This window comes from Nerophis lumbriciformis, linkage group LG14 (genome assembly GCF_033978685.3).
Source record: "Nerophis lumbriciformis linkage group LG14, RoL_Nlum_v2.1, whole genome shotgun sequence".
NCBI classification, from domain to species: domain Eukaryota; kingdom Metazoa; phylum Chordata; class Actinopteri; order Syngnathiformes; family Syngnathidae; genus Nerophis; species Nerophis lumbriciformis.
Genome location: NC_084561.2, coordinates 21097034 through 21123819, shown reverse-complemented (window position 1 = coordinate 21123819; position 26786 = coordinate 21097034). Strand labels below are relative to the sequence as shown.

Sequence of the window (26786 nt, the reverse complement as noted above, 5' to 3'; positions counted from 1 at the left end):
CGAAATACCGCGGTATTTATAATACAGTTACATCCCTACTAAACACTAAGCTACAGCTCTTGAATGTAAACAGGTGGCTGCATCGATACAAATATTGATGGTACTGATACCAAGTATAGCACCAGTATATAGTCAAAACTACTGTATCAGTATGTTTTTAGAATCACAAAATAATTTTTTGCCGTTTTTGGTATTGTTTGCAAACTCAAGAAATATGTCTTTGAACACAGGAGGAATTTCCCGGACAAAAATATTTAAATCACGGCCAATAGTAGGAAATATTTTTATGTTTAATTGGAATTGTTTCACCACCATCCTGTGTTTTTTTCTGTGTGATCAAAAATTTAATTATTCAAAAATCTTGAACATTTTAAGTGTCAGAATGGTCATTTTAACCTATACCCACACATATATAATATACATATTATACATATACATATATTTCCTTAATCATATATGTATATTATTTTTATAATTATATATAAATTATATATAATATATATGTTACATATATGAAACATATATATATATATATAAAATATGAATATATTATATATACCGTTATTGTAGTTGGCTGCAATAGATATGGCAATATATATTATAGGCAATATCGCCCATCTCTAATGACCATAAGTAAAACCGATTTGTATTTTGATACATTATACTGTTATAATTAAGTTGTGCATAAAGCGACTCTCGACTACAATATAATTTGGGATAAGCAATATGGCCCAAATTATATATTAGGATATATATTTTGCATCTCCTGCAAAAAACATATCCATCACAATATGTTATTTGGTTTACAGTTAAACAGTTTTTGGCACTGGAAGGAGTAAAGAAGACAGCGCCAAAAACTGTTTAGATCAGCTGACCGGACACATCACAGCAACATCACGTTGACAACCTCTGAGGAAGGCCACAGTTGTAGCCAAAAGTGTCAGGTACGGAAATAAAAACACAGGTTCTGGAAATAAAAACACAGGTCTGGCTATAAGAATAAAACATTGCAAGACATTGTATTGTTTTGTTTGGATACTTTAGTTACATTAGTTTTGGGTGATGCTACAAATTTGGGTATCGATCCAATACCAAGTAGTTGCAGGGGCAGTATTGGTCATACCAATGCTGATACTTCAATTTTTTTAAATCATTTAATGATACCATTTTTTAACACAATTATAGTCAGATACAAAGACAGGATGGCATTGTAACAATATCAATTAAATATTTGAATTTTTTCCTGTTACTGGCTTTGATTTAAATAATTTGGTTTTTGCCCTTAAATTCCTCCTGTAATATTTCTTAAGCTTGTAAACAATAACAAAAACGGCAAAAAAATGTTTGATAATAAAAAATATTGATCTAATGTCTTTAGTATCGACTATATGATCATATTCTATTTGGTATCATTACTGTCGATATGGTATCGATCCGCGCACCTCTGTTCTAGCTTGCGGTTAGCATATCCTCTTACAATGTGTAGTGGAGTATGTTTAGCTATTCCTCGTCCTCCAGGGATTCAACTTATAAGAAACTTAGTTTATTTGCCGCCTTTGAGGAAAGGATTGCATAATCAGAAGTGGCTTTGCATTGTGGAAGGACATTAGCCGCTAGCAAAAATATTATAGGACATTGAGGACACATTCATTTTTTGTCGCTGTCAAATTTGCAGGACAAAGCCAGAAAGTGTCATCAACATGCATTATCACAATATAACGATAGTATTAAAAGCTTTCTCTTCGGCCAAATTTGTATCATTTGTATCACCTATCCGATCTTAAATACAATACCATAAACTCTAATCCATTTATCCTGTTCAGGATATAGTAGCAAATAGCTGGAGTCTGTCCCAGATGACTTCAGTTGGAAGGCAGACTATATGTTATACTGATCACCAGTCAACCACAGGGCATATGTAGAGACAGACAATCAACCTTAAGACAAATTATTGTTGTACTTCTAAGTAACGAAACAAAGTGATAAGGAGACATAATTTAGGCCCGTACAATGAAAGTGAATTGCAGAATGTGTATGTATTTGTCATAGTATTTGTACTGTGTTCAAAAATAATATTTCAAAAAAGCCTGTTACTTGACATTTATTAGTCTTGTCAGAGAACACACGCCCCCTAATACTGTTCACACATACATTCGCATCATTAGCAACTCTAATTGCTGAATAGGGTACATCATTATTATTTGGAACGTAATCCGTACTTGTTAGTAACAAAAAAGGGGGACTCAGATGTAGGGTTAGAGGCACTGTGAAACTGAAGGATATGTCAGAGAGCTGGCTACTTGTGCTCACGACATTCCTATCAGCGGGGAAAATAGGACAACGAAATAAGGGGAATTCTCAAGCTGAAATTGGTATGTCAGAATAGGAAAATACAGATGAATAAGCAGACACAAATACAGCTAGGGAAACAAACCAATAGGCAGACTGATGAAAGACAGTGACTAAGAACAGCGTGCGTAAGTGTGTGTGTACGTGTGTGTGCATGCGTGCATGGCATCACGCACAAGTATGTGTGTCATTCCAGTCGGTCCATGCCACTGTGCCTCTCATTATTCTGATTTAGCTATGTCTCCTGTTGGCTTGTCTAAAGGGGGAATAAGGCAAAATGACTCTCTCTCTCCCCCTCTCTCTCACAATCAGCCGTTATTATAAGGGTGCCTGTGTAGCAAAGGGCCAATCCAGGACAAAATTCTTCAGCAATGAACTTATATATATGATACACATTTACAGGTATAAGCAGGGTAGGCTGAGGAAGAAAATATATAGTATATACTGTATCTGAGGAGACAGAAAGTATGAGACAGCAAAGGACGAAACAAAGTAATTTGTTAAGGAAATGAGTGACACTTGGTGAAGTGTGACATTGAACGCGACCGTGACCACTTGCAGGAGGTTAGAAATACAGATTGAGGTTAACCCAGATGTCTTGGGGCATCAAGTCAAAGATGGGCTGCTCAGATGACTTCTCTCTACAGTGCCTTGTCTGCATCTACGTATACCCTTGTCTTTGATCGGCCCCTGCAGCTACACTGAAGTGTTTAGAGTGGCACAAACAGATCGAATTAGTTTTCTCATCCTCCTAATGTATATGTGGGAAAGCGTACGGACACAAACAGCCTGCAGTCTGTATTATACATGGCAGACGATCTCATATATAACGGAAAATATCATCAGGAAAACAAACATGGGACAAATATGAGAAAGTTTTGATTATAATTTGATAACGGTCTAATTGACACATTTTATTTGAAGGCTGTTATTGTTTGGCGTATAGTTTAAAGAAAGGTGATTTAATATGTTGATGAAGGCTGTGATCCACATAAAGCAGGATTTTAAACTAAATGTTCACTATTATTCTCATTTTGAATATTCAGTAGAACCATTAGACTTTTGATTTCGGTGTGTTTATTGTGTCACGAGTTACAGGAGCGCTCTGCTGCTTTAAGGACCTTCTGCAAAAATGTGAGACACGCACAAGTTTTTGGAACTAAACTTGTTAAATTGCCCAAATGATGAAAAAGAGAGAACCTAAAATAGAACCTTGAGGAACTAAAGAAGTTCAACAAATGGCTACTCACTGCATCGGAAGTAAACAAGCAACAACACCTTAGATACATAAATCACATTACAAAAAAAAATCCAACTTAAAGGACTTAAAGAGGTGCCTGTAAGGATTATGTACATCACAAGTTTGGACCCCAGTGTACTACATTTGCTAGCAAGGTTAAATGCCAATGCAAGGATCTGCCAATGTGTTTACAGTGGTCCAAGTTCCTCTATACAAAAAGAACTCTCGTGTTTTTAGTAATTTTCCGCAAAAATATTTGTCTCCCAAGTTTTGAACTGAACCGCCAGTTGAATAGCCGTGACATAAAGTACACACAATAGCCATTGAAAATGCGTATGACACCTGGAGGAATCTACGTATGCTATCATCCTCACTCAAAGACTTCAGGGATTACATGTACCGTAAAAGCCCCACACAATCACAGTTTCACTTTGTGTGCAACACACACATACTTTTCCTTATTCATGACAACAAAACCAAAACACATAAATGTACCCACAGACACCACACGCAATACCAAGATGCCTTGCACAGATGAATTGTTTTTCTTGTGGTGGAAGGTCTCTGCTGAGGCACGGAAAGAAGAAAAAAAGTGCAGCAAAACACTCCCTCTTCTACAGTTCCTTACCTTAAGGAGGTCTATCTCTTTGATGCAATCTTGCCGAGCTTTGGCATCCATCAAGTCAAATATCTATTAGGGGATCAAAATGAAGAGAGAGACAGAGGACAAAAAAGCAGTTTAGATGTAGAGTTGTAGAGTAAAAAAAGGAAGAGGGACTCTGTTTGCTGTTGTAGGACAGGTGGCATTGTAGTGAACACAGTTATTTCAGAATCAGAATCAGAAATACTTCATTAATCACTGAGGGGAAATTCAGAACAAGCAATATTTACAAGCAACATGAACATCCATCCATCCATTTTCTACCGCTTATTCCCTTTGGGGTCGCGGGGGGCGCTGGAGCCTATCTCAGCTACAATCGGGCGGAAGGCGGGGTACACCCTGGACAAGTCGCCACCTCATCGCAGGGCCAACACAGATAGACAGACAACATTCACACACTAGGGCCAATTTAGTGTTGCCAATCAACTTATCCCCAGGTGCATGTCTTTGGAGGTGGGAGGAAGCCGGAGTACCGGAGGGAACCCACGCAGTCACGGGGGCAACATGAACATTCAAACATATTAAAACTAAAGGTGATGGGTGGGGAACATGGAACTTGATTTGTTATGAGCTCCTACATGTTCTGGAAAATTCAAAACACAACATTTGTGTGTGTCTTACCTGGACTTTCTTCAGGGCCACAGATGTGTTGTCTAGAAGATACCTGGCCCGGTAAACCTCGCTGAATTGTCCCCGACCTATTTTCTTCTCGATCTGGAAGTTAGCAAGTGAATTGTGGCCCATGTCTGGCTGTAAAGGTTTCTGAAATACACAACATATATACATATATAACTAAATACCCAACAAAATTGCATTAAAATGTTCAGATGATTGGACAGACAAATGCTAAAAATGCATTATTCAAAATGCATCCAATTGGTCTATGATACTAATGCCATGTTCTTTCAATCTCTCTTAAAAACATACTTTTATTCCATGGCTTTTAACACTGAGTGATATCCATCCTGCAATGGCGCCCCATAATACACCTGCTGTGATCCTGTTTTTATGTTTTTATGTTTTTATTAATTCTATTTTAATTATTTATTTTTTATCGTGTTCTGTTTGTGTTGTGTTGTGTTTGCTCGGTACTCGTTTTATCTTTTAACCTGCTCATTGTACAGCACTTTGGCTACCCCTGTGGTAAATTTTAAATGTGCTCTATAAATAAAGTTGATTTGATTTGATTTGATGTTATTTACTGTACTGAATATAGTAAACTCTAATTAGGGATGTATCAATGAACGAAAATAATGACAACCGCGTTAAAATTCCCGATAGTTAGTATTAACGTTTTAAATTAAACTTATCGAAAAACCGTGATCGATAACTGCACTTTGACAAACTCACACACTGACTGGCCGGCGCTAGCTTGCTAGCTTAAAGGACAACAGGAAAACGAGAGGCATTACTGTCTTCCCCATTAGGAAATGCCATATCCCGATCTAAACTTACATAAACACAAAACATACAAAATAGGTATAACGGCGTGTGTCAATCTATTTTTAGGGGGAAAAAATACTTGGTCAAAAGATATCAGTGTGTGTACGGTACAAGTACTTTTTGAGCATATTCAACAATACCCTACTAAAAATAATGTTGGTCACAATAACCGTGTTGTACATTTTTCACATTGTTACATCCCTATCATGATGCATCTCAAATTTAGGGCAGAGACTCAAAACCAACCTAAAGTAAGTTTTTTTGGATCACAGATGATTCTAGCAAAATGTTGTAAACTCTTTTGTTGATTGCCAAGGAGCCCTACAATGTGTTATGTATTATATGTTGTGGTCTGTAAAATTCAGTCTGTTCTTCTGTTTCCCTGAGATTCTTTTCCAGGACATTTACACCCGCCACAGGTTATCATGTCATGCACTAATACATTCCACTAAATTCCTCAATCTTTGAAAGTGTTCTTTGACAGTTATAACTAGCATTTACCCAGATTATTTCTATGTTTATTACTCAGAGATTTAATGTACAGTCGAGGACTCGATGATGTATCTCAGAATAATGCAAACACACCCACAGATTATAGCCTGGCGCTTCTTTAGTGTGACAAACTGAGTTTGTCACACTAAAACAGTTTGTCACAGTTTTGTCTCTCGGCACCAAATCCTAAATGGAAAAAGTCAATTGGAAGCACAGGGTTGCAGAACTACTCTAAGTGAAAATGCTAAATTGATTGGCTGGTTGCGTCACGTGGGGTGCTGCACTGGCTTGAAGCACAGGCTCCAAAATCTGATTCACCAAATCAGATTTTTTTTTTGCCCTCAAAACGCTTTTAAGTGTTTCAAATCTGATTTTTCGCATCAGATTTGGGACACATCAGGAGGTAGTCCGAATCTGTTTGGAATTGGACTATTTGGCTACAGTCTAAACAGCAATGCGACCTGCTTGCGATTAATACAGTATGTCATATTTGGTCAAGCTACAAGAAAGATCAGTTAATAATACATAATGAGTGATACATACAGTAAATACAAACACATTGGAGGCAGCCACCATAGTTGATGTCTTCACACAAAAGTCACAATTTATTCGTAATATGTTTGTACAAAGCTAATGAGGATTTTAGCAAAATGAGGCTAATATGTTTTTTGGGTCGTTCTGTGTACCGGTATTTATTTTTACATTTATTGCGCCGTCAGGAGCATGTTGGGCAGCTTGCTGGTCACTAAACATATGGAGTCAAAACAATGCCAGTAAAATTTGGTATCGAAAAAAAATTGGCATTATTGAAAAGTGACACCAAAACAAGTTTTGACAACAAATAAATTAATGACATGTTTTCGATGCCAATATTTATATTTTTGCACACTAATTTTTGTCTTTGTGTTTTTTAAAAGTTCGATTATCATCTTTTTTCACTTTGGCTGCTCTATTTTTATGGTTTTCTTTATTTTTTTCAGTTTTGTTTCTTTTTTTTACAGTTTCAAACTCATGGCAGTGGTTTGATATGGGGGGCGGATGCCGGCGGGCAGGCCTTACAACACGTTTAACTGGAAGAAGTTTTACTAGAATGAATCTTGAAGATAAAACACCGTAGAAGAAGACGGGAGGACCTAGGGCGTCTAAATCAAGTTTAAAAAGCTTCAAATTATAAAATTATGAAGCAAAAGTAGTTGTTTACATTTTTCTTGAGTAGGCCTGTATGTGTTGATGTTGGCAGATCATCTCCTGCTCAGAGAGAAACTGTGTATATTTAACTATAATATAGTGAACTACTGTACTTTTATTACATTTCGACTACTTACTTAATTCGTGAAGCACACTGGTCAACTTCGTTACTTTCAAAATTGCTTTTATATATGCAGTAGATTTCAGCACTAAGAGGTTGTTAGAATATGTTTATTTATTGTAAATTTGTAATGTATTATGCCTTAATTTATTGTTATTCTTGATGAGGGGAGGCATGAATCTATTTACAAAGCAAGAAAACTGACTTTAATGACTTTAAAACAAGTATTTCTAAATGTTAGTTATGGTATAGTTTATGGAGGATTTATTATATGACTGCTTTATTAAATAAATTGTAATATGGTAGTCAACCATCAGCGTTGCTCACTTCATAATGATGTACTGTAGTTGGATGTCCCCTCAGAAACACGCTGGAGAAAATCCAGATGATTAAAAAAAGGCAGTAACATCACAAAGTATTACTCAGATATTATTTTTAAATATGTTTTTAATGCAATTGTTTAAGGCTGCAGCTAACGATTATTTTTCTATCGATTAATCTATAGATTATTTTTTCGATTAATCGGTTAATCTATAGATTATTTTTTTCGATTAATCTATAGATTATTTTTCCTTTTACCGATTATTTTTTTTATTTAAAATGAAGATGAAAAAATAAATGTTGGCCAGTTTTTTCAAAAGGCATGACTTTTATATACAAAAAAAAAAGTATGGCCACTCAGTCAACATTGACAACACCATGACAAAATATTCTGTAACAATGTAAACATTTAAAACTTTTAACATTTAACAAAATTAAAAGTAACTTATTTGCTTTTTAATGTGCAAATATAAAAGTAAACATCCAGTGCAAATCTTAATATTCTGCAATAGTATAAGCATTTCTAAAGTAAAAGTATTGCTTATTTTGCTTTAAAATGTGCAAAAATAAAGATAAACATCCAATACAAAAAAGTGCAAAACGAAATATTCTGTAACAGTGTAAACATTTCAACAAAAGTAAAAGTATTGCTTATTTTGCTTAATAACACAACAATGATAGTATGATTAAAGTGAAAGTTAATTGTTGGTTTGTACATAGTATATGTAACTGTTAATGTTGTAAAAGGTATTTGCACAACTAATTAACGTTAGCGTTAAAGAGGAGCGCGTCTTTGTAAACACTGAACAGGCATGCCAAACGCACCTCTCAGAGCGAAACAGTGTTTTAGTTTATGAATTTACAACGCAGATACAAATGACACATTCATGATTTTGTGTAATGATGACAATGTATACTCACGCGGACGATTGACTAGTTGATGGTGATGGCAAGAACGCTGTCGGGTGTTTTCTTTTCAAATGTTCCTTCATAGCCGTTGTGCTGCTATGATAGGCCATTTCCGCTCGACACAGTGTGCATACAACAACTGTCAAGTGTTTTGCTTTTTTCGCTGTGCTTATCCCACACTTGAAGGGATGTACCAATGCTGAATGTGGCTTCTGGATTTCACTCAAAAGACCAGACCGTAGTTACTTTTTCCTTTTATTTTCCTTTAGTTTGCAACAGTTTTTCCAACCAAGAAACAGCTTCTTTTTTCTTCTTTAGTCTTTTTAGCAGTCTTTAGCAGTGTTAATAGACTTTAGTTTTTTTAGCTGTCATTAGCTGTCTTTAGTAGCCTTTAGTAGCCTTTAGTAGCCTTTAGCTTCTTTAGTAGGTGAAAAACCTTTAAGGACAAAACACTACAAGATTAACATGCTGTAAAAAATCAATCAATTATCAATCCCATAATTTACAACTATTAATTAGCTATCAAACTCTTAACCATTAAACAAGTGCAAGAAAATGGACACATCTTTTCCCTTTAAGTTAAAACAGATTTTAAATAAATTGTCTCAACATAAATGCACCAAGATACATATAAAATACATTTAACACCAGAAACACAATAGATAAATGCAACAGAAAACCCAATATGCAAATACATAAATACCTAACCAATTAACCACCTATTTAGATACATATTTAAAATCCATATTCAATATAAATATATTATTAATTTAGCAGTGAAACACTCAATCTTAAACGCTGTCTACTGGTAGAAAAATGCCCCTTTTTCTACGCCCTCACCAACACAGTTAAATCCAACACTTTAAATTGAGCGACTTCACCCTCCTGATGAAGCAAACTGCTCCAACATTTATCAAACTAAGCAAAGAATATCAACACTAAACAACAGTTACATAACACACTGTGTGTATTTAGCCTCCAGACTAAGCACGCTACATGCACACAACCCCCCCTCCCATCTCACCAGCGCAACAGGTGCGCCACACCCACGAAGAGAAATATTAAATCTTACATACTTTTGGCACAACTCTGGGTTATCTGTAATGAACTAAACCTTTTTCCACTCTGCGCTGGCGTCTTTTGTACTCCTTGATTTGACACAGCGGTCTAATTACCGGGCTCGCGCACCAGCAGATGAGACAGGAGCGCGCCGCGTTATACCTGCGCGCGAACGTAAACTGATCGGCTCTGATTTTATAAGCCGACTGGCCGAAATAATGCCGAATTATATACATTTGTTTATTGAAATACTCCCACACTTTTGACGACTTTTGGCGTGCTTTTTTTCCCTCGCTCGCACCGCTCGCATCATCTGCTTTGCGCTCCGCCATGACGGCAGTGTGACGTAAATATACGACGCGTCGAAGCATAAAAACGACGTCGACGTATTTACGTAACCGATGACGTCGACTACGTCGACGCGTCGTTTCAGCCTTACAATTGTTAATAGAAAGGTACTTTTTAAATTAATTTTAAATAATCCCTCAGCTGTACGATATAGCAGTTGATATTTTTTGTAAATAGTTGTACTTTCAAATGTACCTGTACAAAGTATGTGGAATACAATTTACTATAGCTGAAAGTATTCCTCTATTTTATATTATTTGCAATTAAGGCAGGAAATTAATGGCCACAGCGGTAGTTTCAGCACAGTGTTTAATAATTTATACAAATACTTGACAATACAAGACTATACAATAAGACATGAGTCAACCTATTTAGGTCTAAAAACAGAAAGAAAAAGGGTGCAAAACTTTACTTCCAAATGCTGAAAAAAACCTGTGTATTAAGTTTTCTACACAGCTTGGATATGAGGCTCTCTCTTGAGGGAATAAGAGGTTGAACTGCCGGAGGTTGTTCAACATTACAATTGTTGAAGTCTCATATTTTAACACAAATTTAAATTACTCATGTCACACCGAGCTTTACATGTCTGGTGTTAAATGTTTTAAATGAATAAATACAGCTATACTTATATTTTACATCCGCTTTTTCTCTCTCCACGTATAAATGTAACAGAGCATTGCTCCATATGGAGTTTAGCTACATATCATGGCTATATCGAGACAAACATGGATCATTTAAAAATGTGTATTCAATTTCTGTACCACTTACACTCCATCTTCAAAGTGTAACTAGGTTAACACAAAAATATCATATAACTTAAACTTGATTTAGATCTGGTCATCTTCTGGGGACGGCGTGGCGCAGTGGAAGAATGGCTGTGCGCGACCCGAGGGTCCCTGGTTCAATCCCCACCTAGTACCAACCTCGTCATGTCCGTTGTGTCCTGAGCAAGACACTTCACCCTTGCTCCTGATGGGTGCTGGTTAGCGCCTTGCATGGCAGCTCCCTCCATCAGTGTGTGAATGTGTGTGTGAATGGGTAAATGTGGAAGTAGTGTCAAAGCGCTTTGAGTACCTTGAAGGTAGAAAAGCGCTATACAAGTACAACCCATTCTCTGGTGTTTACCTGCAATCCCAAGTCTAGTAAAACGGCAACCGGGGAAACTTGTAAGATGCGCCCACAGGCACCCGCCCCCCATGTCAAATCAATGCCATTAGTTTGAAACGGGGAAAAAAAAGAAGCGAAACCGAAAAATAAAAAAAGAAACCGTAAAAAAGAGAAGCAAAAGTGGAAAAAAAGTTCAATATAAAAACCTTTGAAACACACAAAAACAATAAAAGTGTACAAAAATATGACTATTGGTATCGAAAACGTGTCATAATTCAAATATCCACCCAAAAATGTTCTTTTTAAAATGTTTGGATTCATTTGTTGTCAAAACTTGTTTCGCTGCCAATACAACTTTTCTACAATGTCATTTTTTTTTATAGCACTGTTCTGGCTCCATGTAAACACTGCATGAAAGTGAATAGCTGAGTGCATCTAATACAGTGGCAAAATGATACTTTGACAAAATAAAAGCATGTTTCATTGTAAGTTTATGAGCTGAAGTATGTTTAAAACTATATTTAGACCTATTATTTTGCCAGGAAATCTTACCTCAGAACCAACGCATGCTTCCCGGCACAGCCGCACACAATCATGGCACCTCACGTTTAGTTGGCCATACTCTTTTTATAAACGACTCTGGTACCTTATGTGTGACTGCCATCTATTGGTCACACTTATTACAGCGTGTACCAAATAAAATTGCTTTGAGGTCAGTAAGCACATCTAGAATTCATAGTACATTAGGCGCACCAGGTTATAAGGTGCACTGTCGATTTTTGAGAAAATGAAAGGATTTTAAGTGTGCCTTTTAGTTCGGAAAATACGGTAACTCTTTGCAGAACATTTGACCTTGTTTCTCCTCATTTTCCATATGCTTCTCATGACAAGAAAATTGGTCACTAATTTTTCAGATTTTCACAGGCACAGGTAGTTAATAAATAAAGTTACGTCCAAATTAAGCATATCTTGGCTATGAATTAAAAAAACATTTTGCTGGAAATAACACAATTTGCATTCCATTTCCATTCACTCAAAATCAAATACAAATCTAAAATAAATCATGAATGAAAAGAAGCACAAATAATTATACACCTATTTAATCTGACTCCCGTTGACACTTTTTAACTGAGAAGACTATTAAGGCCATATTTCTATTTCATAAACAACAAATGAGACCAGAAAGTGAGGTGAAGTGAACTATATTTATATAGCGCTTTTCTCTAGTGACTCAAAGCGCTTTTACATAGTGAAACCCAATATCTAAGTTACATTTAAACCAGTGTGGGTGGCACTGGGAGCAGGTGGGTAAAGTGTCTTGCTTAAGGACACAACGGCAGTGACTAGGATGGCGGAAGTGGGGATCAAACCTGGAACCCTCAGGTTACTAGCACGGCCGCTCTACCAACCGAGCTATAAGTATCAAAAGACTGTAAAACATTGTGTAATATTGATTACTTCCTACTCCTCCTCAATACAAGCATAGCCATTTTTTATGTAAAGCTGAATAAAATGCTACAAATACTTATAAAAGTTATTAAAATAAATATTCAAAATTTGAACCAAAAATTATGAAAACGGCAGTTTTTTATTATCCTCTCTGACAAAAACGTGTTTAAATATTTTGACTCTTCCGAGAGGCCATTACACTGCCCGGCCTCCGGTCTTCACAGATTTTACTCAGCAGGCTGAGACAATCCGCCTCTATAATTTAAAACCGAACTGGTAAAATATGATAATGACATAATAATACGCTAGTAGGAGTCGCAATATACAGAGTATGATGTGTGACAAGTCTGCAGTGACCTTTCCCGTTTTTGGTAAAACTTTTGGAAGGCGTTAGCAGGACAAAACAGAAGGTGACAGACATCAGAATGCCATACGTCAACAGCACTGCCGACGTGCTTGCAGGAGCCGCTCTGGGGACTTGGGACACAGGGATGGAATAGAGCGGTAGGTAGAGGGGGAAGTATTGCCTTTGCACTACAATACATAAGAAGGAAGAGTCATCACACTTGTTTGAATCACTCGCTTTTAGTAACAATAGTCGTTGCCATTGGTGTGAACCGGCAGGACTGATATAATCACTTCCGCCAATTAGCAACATTTAATTTTAACCTGTTTCACGAGAAATCATTGTTCTCGACAAACAAGTTGCATCTCACTGATCATCCCGTAATTGTCAATGATAATTGCATGTACAATATGCTGCATAAACGATAAAACTGATAAAATAGTTGTTTTTTTTAACATTCACACTGACCAACCACATGAAAAATTGAAATATAATGTATTACCATTGTATGAAAATACATCAACATTATTGGCACTGCCCCTGTTTGGTTGATACAGTCGCGATCAAAAGTTTACATACACTTGTAAAGAACATAATGTCATGGTTGTCTTGAGTTTCCAATAATTTCTACAACTCTTATTTTTTTGTGATAGAGTGATTGGAGCACATACTTGTTTGTGACAAAAAACATTCATGAAATTTGGTACTTTTATAAACTTATTATGGGTCTACTGAAAATGTGACCAAATCCGCTGGGTCAAAAGTATACATACAGCAATGTTAATATTTGGTTACATGTCCCTTGGCAAGTTTCACTGCAATAAGGCGCTTTTTGTAGCCATCCACAAGCTTCTGGCAAGCTTCCGGTTGAATTTTTGACCACTCCTCTTGACAAAATTGGTGCAGTTCAGCTAAATGTGTTGGTTTTCTGACATGGACTTGTTTCTTCAGCATTAAAGGCGGAATTGTAGGGACCCACTGCCAGGTAAAGTGGAGGGTGTTACCCCCAACAATACATCGGCCCTGGAGGGAACGTCTCCCCTGCGCTCCTCAACCACGGTCTGAGAGCAGACAAGCAGGAAAGGTGTAACATGATGTTTCTTCAGTGCACCCGGTCGTAAAGGTCTTCTTTTTATTAGCCCGTTTACATGGCGTGCAAAACATCTTTCCATCTTCATAAGTGAGCCATTTGCTGAAAAGTGGCTCCTGAAGCCACTTTTCAATGAAGCTTCGCTTCTTGGGTTTATTGCTCGCCATGACGAAAACAATAACACACGGAAGTCCTAAACCGGAAATGCAGTATTTGTGATTGATAAAACTTTCGGCGAAGCAAAATTTAAGAAATTGGATCAGAAAGTTAGTTACTTTAAAGCCAACCAATAAAAACGCAATAAACGGGGACGGAAATTTGACTCGGCATATATAAACAAAACAAAACACTGGCGAAAAGCGATAATCGATAAAAAAAACAAGTAAAGCGGAGTTTCGACCCGTAGAAGGCAGGGCCGATAAAAAAACGTGCGGACTTCCGGAAATGCGCGTCCTTTCTGATTTCAATGCGTAAAAAGACACAAAAAGTGTGCTAACGCCAATATATGGCACACACACACACACACACACACACACACACACACACACACACACACACACACACACACACACACACACACACACACACACACACACACACACACACACACACACACACACACACACACACACACACACACGCACGCACACACACACACACACAGTCGAGGTTACTGTTGTTTGTCCGTTATGCAGGGCTTAATACCGGGGTAAAGCGGATTATACGTTAGGTCAGGAAAAACCAGAGGCTATTTCATCCCTACAAGCCTGTTTCGCAGGTTTTCTTGCTCTTAGTTAAACTCCCATAAAGAATATTTATATTTATTTACGTATTTATTTATTTATTTATGTATATATACATATATATAATGGATATATCATTAATATAATTGTGACTGCGTGAGTTCCCTACGGGTACTCCGGCTTCCTCCCACCTCCAAAGACATGCACCTGGTTATAGGTTGATTGGTAACACTAAATTGGCCCGAGTTTGTGAATGTGAGTGTGAATGTTGTCTGTCTATCTGTGTTGGCCCTGCGATGAGTTGGCGACTTGTCCAGGGTGTACCCCGCCTTCCGCCCGAATGCAGCTGGGATAGGCTCCAGCCACCCCCGCGAGGGTAAAGCGGTAGAAAATGGAAGAATGGATATACTTATTTAGCACATTCATTAACTGTCAATATAGGATTAAAAGTATCAGAATGTGCTTAATAAGCAATCTCCCTCAATTTCAGTCAAGTTATTGCAGCATTATTATGAATGGATTTGCCAGGATATCAATTAAATATATTTTCTGCATTTGAAGTTAGCGCTAAAATGTGTGATTTTTTTCTGGCTATTTAAACTAATATTTATTAAAGTGACTATGCTGTAATTCCTGTGTAGTCAACAACTAAAGCTGCAGTCAAAAAGTGAAGTGAAAGGAGAAAATTGGCAACCAATTTGAGATCGGTTCCTCTTGTAAAGAGGAAAATGGAAAAGTCAAGTTATACTAGAGACAAAAAAGTTTGCACATTCACACAGCAACGCGGCTTCCTGCCGTCAAGTAATTAGATGCGTGCCAACTTCAACCCCAGTGTCCGCTCAGCTTTACTACAGCACCGTTGCGTAATTTAGGTCAAATATTATTTCAGTAAGGTTTTTATTGTTGATTAAGGTTTGCATTACTGGAAGAGTGAGAATATGGTGCATGGAGGTGTCAGAGGCATGTATGCAAAAATAGACAGTTTGTATAGGAAGACAATGAAGGAAAAAAGAGAGAGGGAGAGAGAGAGGACAAGAGGGCATTGCTTTCATTCGCTGCGTGGTAGCTTGACAAATGTTAGCATGAGCCTCTAAAGCGCTGTGACAACCGCCTGCTGAGAGCACAGTCTTGCTAATGTGTCCTGGCATGCCAGCCCTGTAATCACACATTTACATATGCAATGACCTACATTTGCATGTCAGATCGCACACTGTCCGGCATGATTAACAGTGGGCACCTCCCCGTGTGGAGTCGCCTTGGGTGGCAGCAGAGGCCGTGCGAGGGCGGAAGAGAGGGCTGGAGGGAGGGCGTCTTTTTTGGCAGCCAAGGGGCCAGGCTGCCAGGCAGGATTATGTCAGCCAGCAGCCCCGGCATTAGACACTTCATTAGAGCTAATCTGTTTAGCAGTGGGCAGTGTATGTAAACTTCACAGGCCATTTGCGGCACCTCTGCGCCCCTGGCCTGGCCTTCAAAGGGCGGCCGGGCCACGGCTGACTGACAGGCCGTCTCATCCGCCGCACATGGGTGTCACACAATCAGGGGCTCCCAGCTGAAACAAGGGCCTGGCCGAGACACACTCACACATAAGGAGAAGTCACAGAGAAATGACCCTTAGTGGCGCTGGGGTGACTGAAGAGATCAGGGGAGAGAGGGGTCGGACCGCTGCACACCAGGGCCCAAATTAGACTGTTCAAGTGTGTTAGACATGCACTCTTGCACCTGCATAGGTAGAAGCATTGTACTATAATGATTTTTCCTGCAAAATCACTTGGCTGATTTTAGCTATTACCTCAGGCCTACAGTTCAAAATAAATGTAAACAAATACAATAAAGCAACTTATGCTTAGTAGGAATGTGCTGCTCAATCGGACATTTTTTATGAAAAAGTACGTGATTGCCATTGCAGATTATTGCTTCTTAAAGCCGATCACCTGTGGCTCACACTATTTAATTTTAGTCCCCCGGCTGACAAGAAGCTAGCAGTTAATTATGTCTCCCCATACACAGTGTGGAGTCGCTCCACTAAGCTAATACGAATAATCACCTCTAATTTGACAAATAAACTACATTTCTTCGCAGCTTAAGTATTTTTAAATATCATTGTCACTGGACGACTCAGCTAGTTTTAATAAACACCAAGTCATCGAGGTTGAACCATGTTACAGCAGAAAGTAAGCAGCTAAAATTATCAAATAGATTAACAAGAGTCGAGAGACGATAATATAACAGCAACAGACCATAATATAACAGCAACAGTTGGTGTGGCAGCATTGTTGTGGCAAAATTACACAACACATGAGAGGAACAAGCGGTAGAATGGATGGATGGATGGATGAAAGGAAATAAAATTGGTGGTTTTGATACCAAGTAATATAACATGTATGGTTAATACCAGAGTTATAGGTCTATATTTTTATGTTTTTCAAAATAGGTCAGGGTTTATCTATTCATTTTTACAAATTCAGCGAATGATCTCCTGGACAAAGAAAGACTTTGAGGGCACAAACCAAATAGTTTAAATTAGTAGTAGATAGTAGATTTTGGTTTTGTTTAGTTACTATGCACTATTGACTTAGTTTTGCTCAAACAATTATATGTAGTAAACGAGAATAAGTATGTATTTTAAATACTGTTTTTATATAGTTACAATGTCAATAGCACTCACAGGGTTTCCCCGCCATGTAATTGATTGTGGTGGCCCGCCATGACAAAATAAAAGCCGCCAGACCTTAAAAATGAATGGGGTTTTTTTACGCGCAAAAAAAATAAATATATATATATATATATATATATATATATATATATATATATATATATATATATATATATATATATATATATATATATATATATATAAAGTATAAATGGATGTGTATGTATAGCGTATTAGCACACTATTGACAAGTGATGCACAGAAAATTCGGCCACTGGAAAAAAAAAAAAGTTTATTACTGAAACAGCACTGCCGAAATCGGATGTTGTGATGACGTAAGCAACATGCACAGAATTTTCTAGATCGGAGTCAGCATGTCTGCGATGTGGACGTACTTTAATATATCTCAGTGTTTCCCACAGGACAGGCATCTATTTGTGGTGGTGTGGTCGGGGGGCGACGGCGGCAGCGGCGATGACCAAGAAGAACGCGGAGTTGGAATATAAGTACAACACTTTATGTACATATTTAGCTCATTAAAATTACCGACAGGAAGGCGAGAAACACTTTATTTCAACAGACTCTGGCGCCATACCTGTCGTCAAAACTCCAAAGACCAACTGCACAGTTGCGCTAACAAAATAAGAGTCTCAGAAAGCTGGCGTGCACAAGCTAGCAAGCTACGGAGTTTGCCGACAATGTATTTCTTGTAAAGTGTATACAAAGGAGTACAGAAGCTGGACAAATAAGATGCCAAAAACCAACCACTTTCATGTGGTATTGGACAGAAAGGAGGACTTTTTTTCTCCTCCATTCGAAAATGCGGACGTTATCAGCACCACTGTCTGATTCCTACCAATGCAAGTCATCACAATCAGGTAATACACCAACTTATATTCTTGTCTTCATGAAAGAAAGGAATCTATATGTGTTAAACATGCTTGTATTATTTTTAAACACCTTTAACTTGTTAACAATATTAACTATATGTGTTAAACATGCTTGTATTATCTTTAAACACCTTTAACTTGTTAACAATATTAACTATATGTGTTAAACATGCTTGTATTGTCATTAAACACCTTTAACTTGTTAACAATATTAACTATATGTATTAAACATACTTGTATTATCATTAAACACCTTTAATTTATTAACTATATGTGTTAAACATGCTTGTATTATCTTTAAACACCTTTAACTTGTTAACAATATTAACCATATGTATTAAACATACTTGTATTATCATTAAACACCTTTAATTTATTAACAATATTAACTATATGTGTTAAACATGCTTGCATTATCATTAAACACCTTTAACTTGTTAACAAAAACATATATTTCATAAATAAGTAAATATAAATTATATATATGAATGAGGTAGATCCCCACGACTTGATCAATTGAAAAGTAGCTCGCCAGCAGAAAAAGTGTGAGCACCCCTGAGTTACACCCATCTGAACAGGTCAGCCACCTGTTTAAAGCCCGATCACAGTTGAAATCTTGAAATGAAGGGCCTTTAATGGCCAAAACATTAACCTGGACAACATTTTAACAGCTGGTTGGCTCAGATTTTATTCTTTCCATTGCATTCACATGCTGCAGTGGACAGTGGACAATTTAGCTTCATTATTAATGCAGTATCTGAAGCACCGTCTCCACGTATGTTTATTGACAACAGGGTTATAACCTGGACACGTTAGCTCGTCAGTATGGTAACACGTGACGTGACAACAGCGGCGGTGTTAATGAAGCAGCGTCAGGCTGCTCACCGTGAGTGAGACGCTCGGTGAAATCGCGGATTAACGTTAAATATATGACGAGCCGCGATCGATGCAGCTATAGCTTATCTACCTACAACCTATATTACCCTCGTATTTTGATCCGGTCAGTCCGTTCTTCTTTTACTTCGTCGTCGTCGTCTTCTTCTTCTTCTTCTTCTGGCCCACCAGGTGAATTAAGTGCTATTGGCGGAGTTACAATGCATAGTAGGCTACCGCCACCTACTGCACCGGAGTTGTAACTACAAGGTACATTCACAGACAGAGTCCCATTGCTTTTAGGAGCGGTCGAGCGAGTCAAAAGCCGAAAAATCCATTTGTGGCGGACGTAATTCTTTCGTGGCGGGCCGCCACAAATAAATGAATGTGTGGGAAACACTATCTGATATATACCCGCGGGAAGCGATCTACAAAATGTGCAGTCTGCAAATATTAAGTGGACTGTGGTGGCTTTTAAGTAGAAAAAATGCAGTTTGAGCAGCAGCGCAATGGAAGTAATGGTGTGACGTCAGGCTCGCTGTCCATCGAGCGACATAAATAAAGAGTCTTTTTATTTATTTTTTATCCTGTCCAGCTTCTCAGGCAAATCATATAGTTGATGTAGATACCCATATCAGATAAAGAGTCTTTAAGCACAAGTACAGTCTCTAATAACCCCAGAAAAAGATGCTATATTTGTGGATAGTTGTTTTTGGTAAAGATAAAGTCACTAAAAGGATTAGAGAAGTTTCTAGAAACATGAATGGTGTGGCTCGGTGGGTAGAGCGACCGTGCCAGCAACCTGAGGGTTCCTGGTTCGATCCCCAGCTTCTGCCATCCTGGTCACGTCCGTTGTGTCCTTGAGCAAGACCCTTCACCCTTGCTCCTGATGGGTGATGATGGTTAAGGCCTTGCATGGCAGCTACCACCATCAGTGTGTGAATGTGTGTGTGTGAATGGGTGAATGTGGAAAAAGTGTCAAAAGTGCTTTGAGTACCTTGAAGGTAGAAAAGCGCTATACAAGTATAACCCATTTACCATGAAAAATTCCCAACAAAGTACAATAGGCAGCAACAATTGAAAATAGAGCAAATTGATAAAACAAATATGCTATTGATAATTAATAACACAGATTGGTAAGTAAAACATGCTTTAGGCCTTTTAAAGAAAACGTATGCTTCATTGCAGGTTATGCAAATTAAATGATTACATCATATTGCCCACGCCCCTCGTCAGGGAAACCCTGACTCACCATAAACAAATTGAAAAATTGACAGTTAATACATGTGATCGGTATCGGTATATCTCACTGATGGATGATTGGTATCGGAACATCCCTAATGATCAGTGATGCTACCCACCTTTGATCCTTATAATCCATGTGTGTGTTTTTTCAGCTCTGCCAGCTATATTTATGTGCACTAATCTCATTCTGACAGATGATGGGTAACAAGGTGCATGGGAAAGAAATTAAGTGGCAGCTAAGCAAGGCATTATGGGTAGCGTCGGTGAAGGACAGTATGTCTTGGGTTAAAAAGGTGACACACGACTGCCATGAGCAGCAGGGGGATGGGGAGAGACAGAGAGCTCATCAGAAGAAGTGTGATACAGGCTGACCAATAATGACGCCATTTCCAAACACAGCTGACAAGACACATGGAAGGTTGACGGGGTAAGGCGGAGACAAGTGGGGGGAGGGGGGGCAGAAAGAGGGAGACAAGCAGCAGAGGGGGAGAGGGTTTGATGTGACAGCTCGGCAGTGCCAACGGCAGCCACAGAAAGGCCAATGGCAGCGGAGAGGACAGACAGGCGGACATGGACACCCCAAACACATCCACACCATTTTGGCGAGTTCAGAAAGTACACTGGCCCACTGCCCGAGTGGAAGCTGGATTAATGTAAACCTTTAAGATGTGGGTGTACATTTGTTAACACATTTGAAATGCTTCTTCTAGAACCACAGCAAAACTTCCAGAGATATAAATAAATACATAAAGCCTATAAAATAAGTGAGTGCAGACTTCTGCCAAGGCTCATTAATCTCAGTTGGATCAGCACCAACATTTTACACATTTTTATATAGCTACTGTGTTTGCCTCTACCTTCTGGCTTCTGTCATCACAACAGTGGTACCTTGGTTTTCATAAACCCTAATTTCGTATGATACGGTTTTCTGTGGTTCTGATCAGTATTATATACTGCCGAATCCAATACTGATCCTCCACGAGTGAGATCGGTTGATACCAATACTCATACCAATCACATGTACATGTACATTTTTCTATTTATTTATGGGCAGTGATATTGACAAGCTCCTTATTCTCTTGTATTACATACAAATGTTTGAGCAAAACAAAGTCAATAGTACACAATAACTAATCAAAAGTAAGTAAGTAAGTAAGTAAGTAAGTAAATTTGATATATAAAGCGCTTTTCACAGATAAAATCACAAAGCGCTGTACAAAACATAGGTAAAGTAAAACAACAATTCAATTTAAAACAACAGGGGCAACATCATAAAAAGGGTACAAAGTGGGTTAAAAGCAAAAACTACTAAACTAAAGCAAAAAATACTATCTACTACTCCATCCATCCATCCATCCATTTTCTACCGCTTGTCCCCTCAAGTCCTTCTGTGTCCAGGGAATTATTCCCTGAATTTGAACTAAATCAATTATGCTCTTTATAAATGTCATATTCATGTCTACATAATCGTTTGAGGTCTTATTTGGACACTGCTTCACAGTTTGTAATATTTCAATCCTGTCTACTTTATCAAGGGGTGGTATAGCTCGGTTGGTAGAGTGGCCGTGCCAGCAACTTGAGGGTTCCAGGTTCGATCCCCGCTTCCGCCATCCTAGTCACTGCCGTTGTGTCCTTGGGCAAGACACTTTACCCACCTGCTCCTGGTGCCACCCACACTGGTTTAATTGTAACTTAGATATTGGGTTTCACTATGTAAAAGCGCTTTGAGTCATGAGAGAAAAGCGCTATATAAATATAATTCAATTCAATTCAATCAAGAAAAATACTCTTTATATCATCTATTATAGTTTCTCCAATTTGATTATCAACTTACATTTTTAGTATTCGTTTAGCTAAGGCCGGGCTGATGTTTACAAAGAAAATATTAAAATCAATCAAATTAATAAACTCACAAACTGACTGGCGCCAGCTCGCCAACTTAAATGCTAACATGAAAACAAAAGACAATGTATTTCCCCATTAAGAAATAACATACCACAATCTAAACTTAAATATACACTTAGCTGTGTGAACAACTAATATATTCAATTGTGCACATTGAACCTACAAGCTGTGCTCTCTTAGCTTGAGTGATCGAGGATTACGAGACAGAGGTGTTTTTACAGTGTGTTCAAGGACCCTTGAACAGAGTTAGATGACCCAAGGGCCACCAGAAAAATATACTGTATATTAATAATAGATTTTTTTATTACACACTTTGCATTTAAATAAATCTAAAAAAAACCCAGATAAAATACTAAGACTAAAACATTATCAACGAAGCATAAACACAAAACATGCAAAATAGTGTGTCTATTTATTTGTTATTTAAAATTTTTTTACATGGTCAAAAGATTTTAGTGTGTGTGTATATGATTACTTTTTCCACGCATTCAACAACACCACGATAATAACCATGATACCTTTAGTCACGATAACTGTAATATGAAATTCCCATATCGTGACATCCTTACATGTACCAAACTACTGTAGTCAGGTTGCCCGTCTAGAATTCCGCCGACTCGAGTGTCAAAACGGAATCGCAAGAATCGTAAACTCTGTTTCTTTTTTTAATCAAGTAAAACTGCAAAATAATTAACCATGTTGCCAATTAAGGTTGCGAATGAAAAAGAAAGTAAAAAAAATACTGTTGAATTCAAGAAAAAACTTGTAGCAAAGTAGGAAGCTTGTGTCCGCTTGGCTCTCCCTTCCCCTTCTCCATCTCCACTCATCGCTGTCCTCGCCAACAAAAGTCTTCAATTAAGGTAAAAGTGGGCTTAACTGTTTTACTCCTTTTAAAATAAAAAGTAAAATAAAGTACCAATGATTGTCACACACACACACACACTAGGTGTGGTGAAATTACTCTCTGCATTTGACCCATCCCCATGTTCACCCCCTGGGAGGTAAGGGGAGCAGTGAGCAGCAGCGGAGACCGCGCTCGGGAATAATTTTGGTGTTTTTATTTGTAATTTAAATGTATTTGACATTGTTTTCTGTATGTAAAACTATAATTATTCTCTTCTGAGAATAATTATAGTTTGGGTGTCTTGAATGGAATATTTTCATTTACATAGATTTTAATGGAACATGTTTTTTTTTTGTCGAGGCTTCTGGAACGGATTAAATCTGAGGTACCACTGTAATGTATTATTCAATGGGGAATTGAGATATTGTGCTTAATATAAGGCATGATTGAATTGCGTTTATATAAAACCATGTCCCACCACTACAAGTTTTTCACACAGTTAGGAAGTAGTGTTTGCGCATTCCTATTAACATTACATGTCATCAAAACATCAACTACTTTAGACAGCGTAAAAACTTCCAGATTTATTGCAGCATAAACCTATTATTTTACATTGTAAAAAGAGGTCCATAATATATGTTCAGATTAACATGCATGACAGTGAGGACTACAGAAAGAGACAGTGACTGGCAGGCAGAAGGGCTCACACCCACTCTCACCCATCACCAGCCCCCTTGAGCACGGCACCATGCAATATTCATCCTAAGCCAGTCAGCCAGTGAACCAACCAGGCAGCCAAAAACGCCAGGATTCAGCCTAAAGGTGCTTCACGTTCGCCTCGCAAAAGCCACTCTGCAAATGCGCCGCTCTGTCTCACGCTTACGGACGGATCCGTGTCTGTCAAAATCTGCAGCCACGATCAAAATCTCATTGGAAATGGGGAGAGGAGGGGCTCCTCAACCTTGCTGCTCACATGAAGAGCAAATGCGCCATTAAAAATGCACATCTTACCAGCTCATCTCGTTTACCTTATGCATATGCATCATACCTCCGGGACCCAGAGAAACTACGCTCTATTGCAAGAAATACAGAATATCCTTCACTGCATATAAAATGTAGATTACTTCAGGAAGATAGCGAACCACCCCCCACCCCCCGCACGCACCCCCCTGTGCTGCCAAGAATGCCAGACTGAGCAGACCTTGAGAAATTGCGAAACATGACGACTTGTTGAAATGCATCCATCTGGATGGAGGCTAGAAACCAATCTAATCGGATTCTGAAACCCCCACAAATTTTCAAATCAGTTCACATGCACTCTGACAGTAGACATAAAAGAAAGGCAAGAAAGCAAAATAAAATTAGCACAAAGTGTAGGACTCGAGTCAATAACCATGAAAACACTATAAATAGTTTGAAAAACAGTGGGAAGAAAATCATTAAGCCTGAAAAAGAACATAATCAACAACTGGGGGATCCGCAGATGATCTGGTGTTTGTGTGTATGGGGGGTTGCTTAAAGTCAAATTAATCATTAGAGCTTTTAGCCGAGTTTCTTATGTTTGCAACCCAATTATCCTTAATTTTGCAATTATGAAACTTAGAATAAATTAACTCCCTTGGCAATTCTAGTGGTAATGTTCTAATGCCCTTGCATACACAAGGAGAACAACAAGCAAGGCCTATTTTTAGTGTTGTTTCTTTTTTAACAAACAAAAAAACATCTACATTTACTCTGGGGCATATGGATGAACTCCTTGTTTAAAGTCTATTCAAAAGTTATAGAGGCAAAAGCATCCTTCTGTAAAAAGAAAAAAAAAATCAATAGACCTGATGTTGAAGGACGGTATTAAAATCCGACCAACCTCTTCAATGAGGCAAACCTCGGTTTATCGAGCCAAGAGAAGCATGTAGAGAGAAACAGCTCTGCCATCCACCAGTTCTGATCAATAAAAACAATCCTGCATTGGTCTACTGCTGTGTCTCTCATACACTCACCATAATAATCGGAAGCGGGGTTGAAAGAAAAGAGGAAATTAAAGAATGCAGGAAAATATTTTTAAAAATTGTTTGAAAAAAGAAGCAGAACAAATGTTTTAACCTATAGTGTGTAATTTAAACAGATGGTGTAAAAGTCAATTGATTGTTGTGGGATTGTTTTTGGGACGGGTGTCCCGATACTACTTTTTTTTTACTTTTGATAAGATACAGATATTGGAGCCTTGAGAATTGGCCAACAACTGATGCTGGAAAAAAATCTAAATAAATGTCAAAAATCAGACTTTTAACAACAAATGGATAACAAAGTATGAATGTTCTACCTCGACCAGGTGCTCGAGTCATTGTTTTCTGTCGGACCTTTTAAGTGACAGACACATTGATCTAGACACGTAGCAACAATGCTAGAAATCCCAGCGAAACTTGGTCAAACATTTGTAAGTATATATTATTTTAGTTAGTTCATAAAGACATTTAGTTTGTTTTGTATTGAAATTGCTGACTTCGTGATGTCTTTTGTATTGGTGGTTGTGTTGTTTTTTGTCTAAAAGTAACGCTCAAACCTCATTTAATACATATAGTGCTAAATTTGACCTGGAGAGGGCGACAACGCTAATAGTGATAAGTCACATACAGTGTGGTGTGAATGTTGTGTAATCTCTATATGTGTAAACATTTGAAGTTTGTGTGAATAAAATAACGCAAAATCTTCTATTTTATTCAAGTAAAATACACAATGGACGTTATACTTTTGTTATGTTTATTTTATGTTTATATTTTCAGTCTTACGAACCTAAATGAAGGAAAAAAGTGTAAATAAATAAAACTAAGGAAGGAAAATAATTCATGGGGGGGCCCCTCAGTACATCACTGACTTGCTATGCCCCTACTCTTCAGGGCGCAGCCTCCGGTCTTCAGGCCAGGGTCTTCTAAAGATCCCGAAAACTTGTTTTAAAACCCGTGGAAACCTGGCATTCCAGGCTATAGCTCCCAGACTCTGGAACAATTTGCACCAGTTCCTTCGTGATCTTGACTGTGTTGAAACTTTTAAGAAACATTTGAAAACTTCTCTTTTTAGTAAAGCTTTTAGTTAATGCACCTTTTAACTATCATTTTTAATCCACTTTGTATCCTTTTTATGATATTGCCCCTGTTGTTTTAAATTGAATTGTTGTTTTACTTTACCTATCTATGTTTTGTACAGCGCTTTGTGATTTTATCTGTGAAAAGCGCTTTATAAATAAAATTTACTTACTTAAAAAAAAATGTAATTGTTGGCTTTATTTTAACAGAAAATCTTACCATACATTAAACATGTGTCTTTCTACTCTCAAGGAACAATTTTAGAATATATAAATTAAAATTAAAATTATAAATAAATGATAAATGGGTTGTACTTGTATAGCGCTTTTCTACCTTCAAGGTACTCAAAGCGCTTTGACACTACTTCCACATTTACCCATTCACACACACATTCACACACTGATGGAGGGAGCTGCCATGCAAGGCGCTA

At 37.8% G+C, this 26786-nt stretch overlaps 1 protein-coding gene across 2 annotated transcripts in view; it reads right to left on the bottom strand.

The window, feature by feature from the left end:
- nek7 (NIMA-related kinase 7) overlaps window positions 1-26786 on the bottom strand; it is a 141896-nt gene that overhangs the window by 48299 nt on the left and 66811 nt on the right. For both annotated transcript variants that reach the window (XM_061975858.2, XM_061975859.2), the window contains exons 3-4: window positions 4872-5012; window positions 4218-4280 (exon numbers count right to left, since the gene is read on the bottom strand). In XM_061975858.2, coding sequence (XP_061831842.1) covers window positions 4218-4280; window positions 4872-5012 — 204 coding nt within the window. The remainder of the gene's footprint in view (window positions 1-4217; window positions 4281-4871; window positions 5013-26786) is intronic.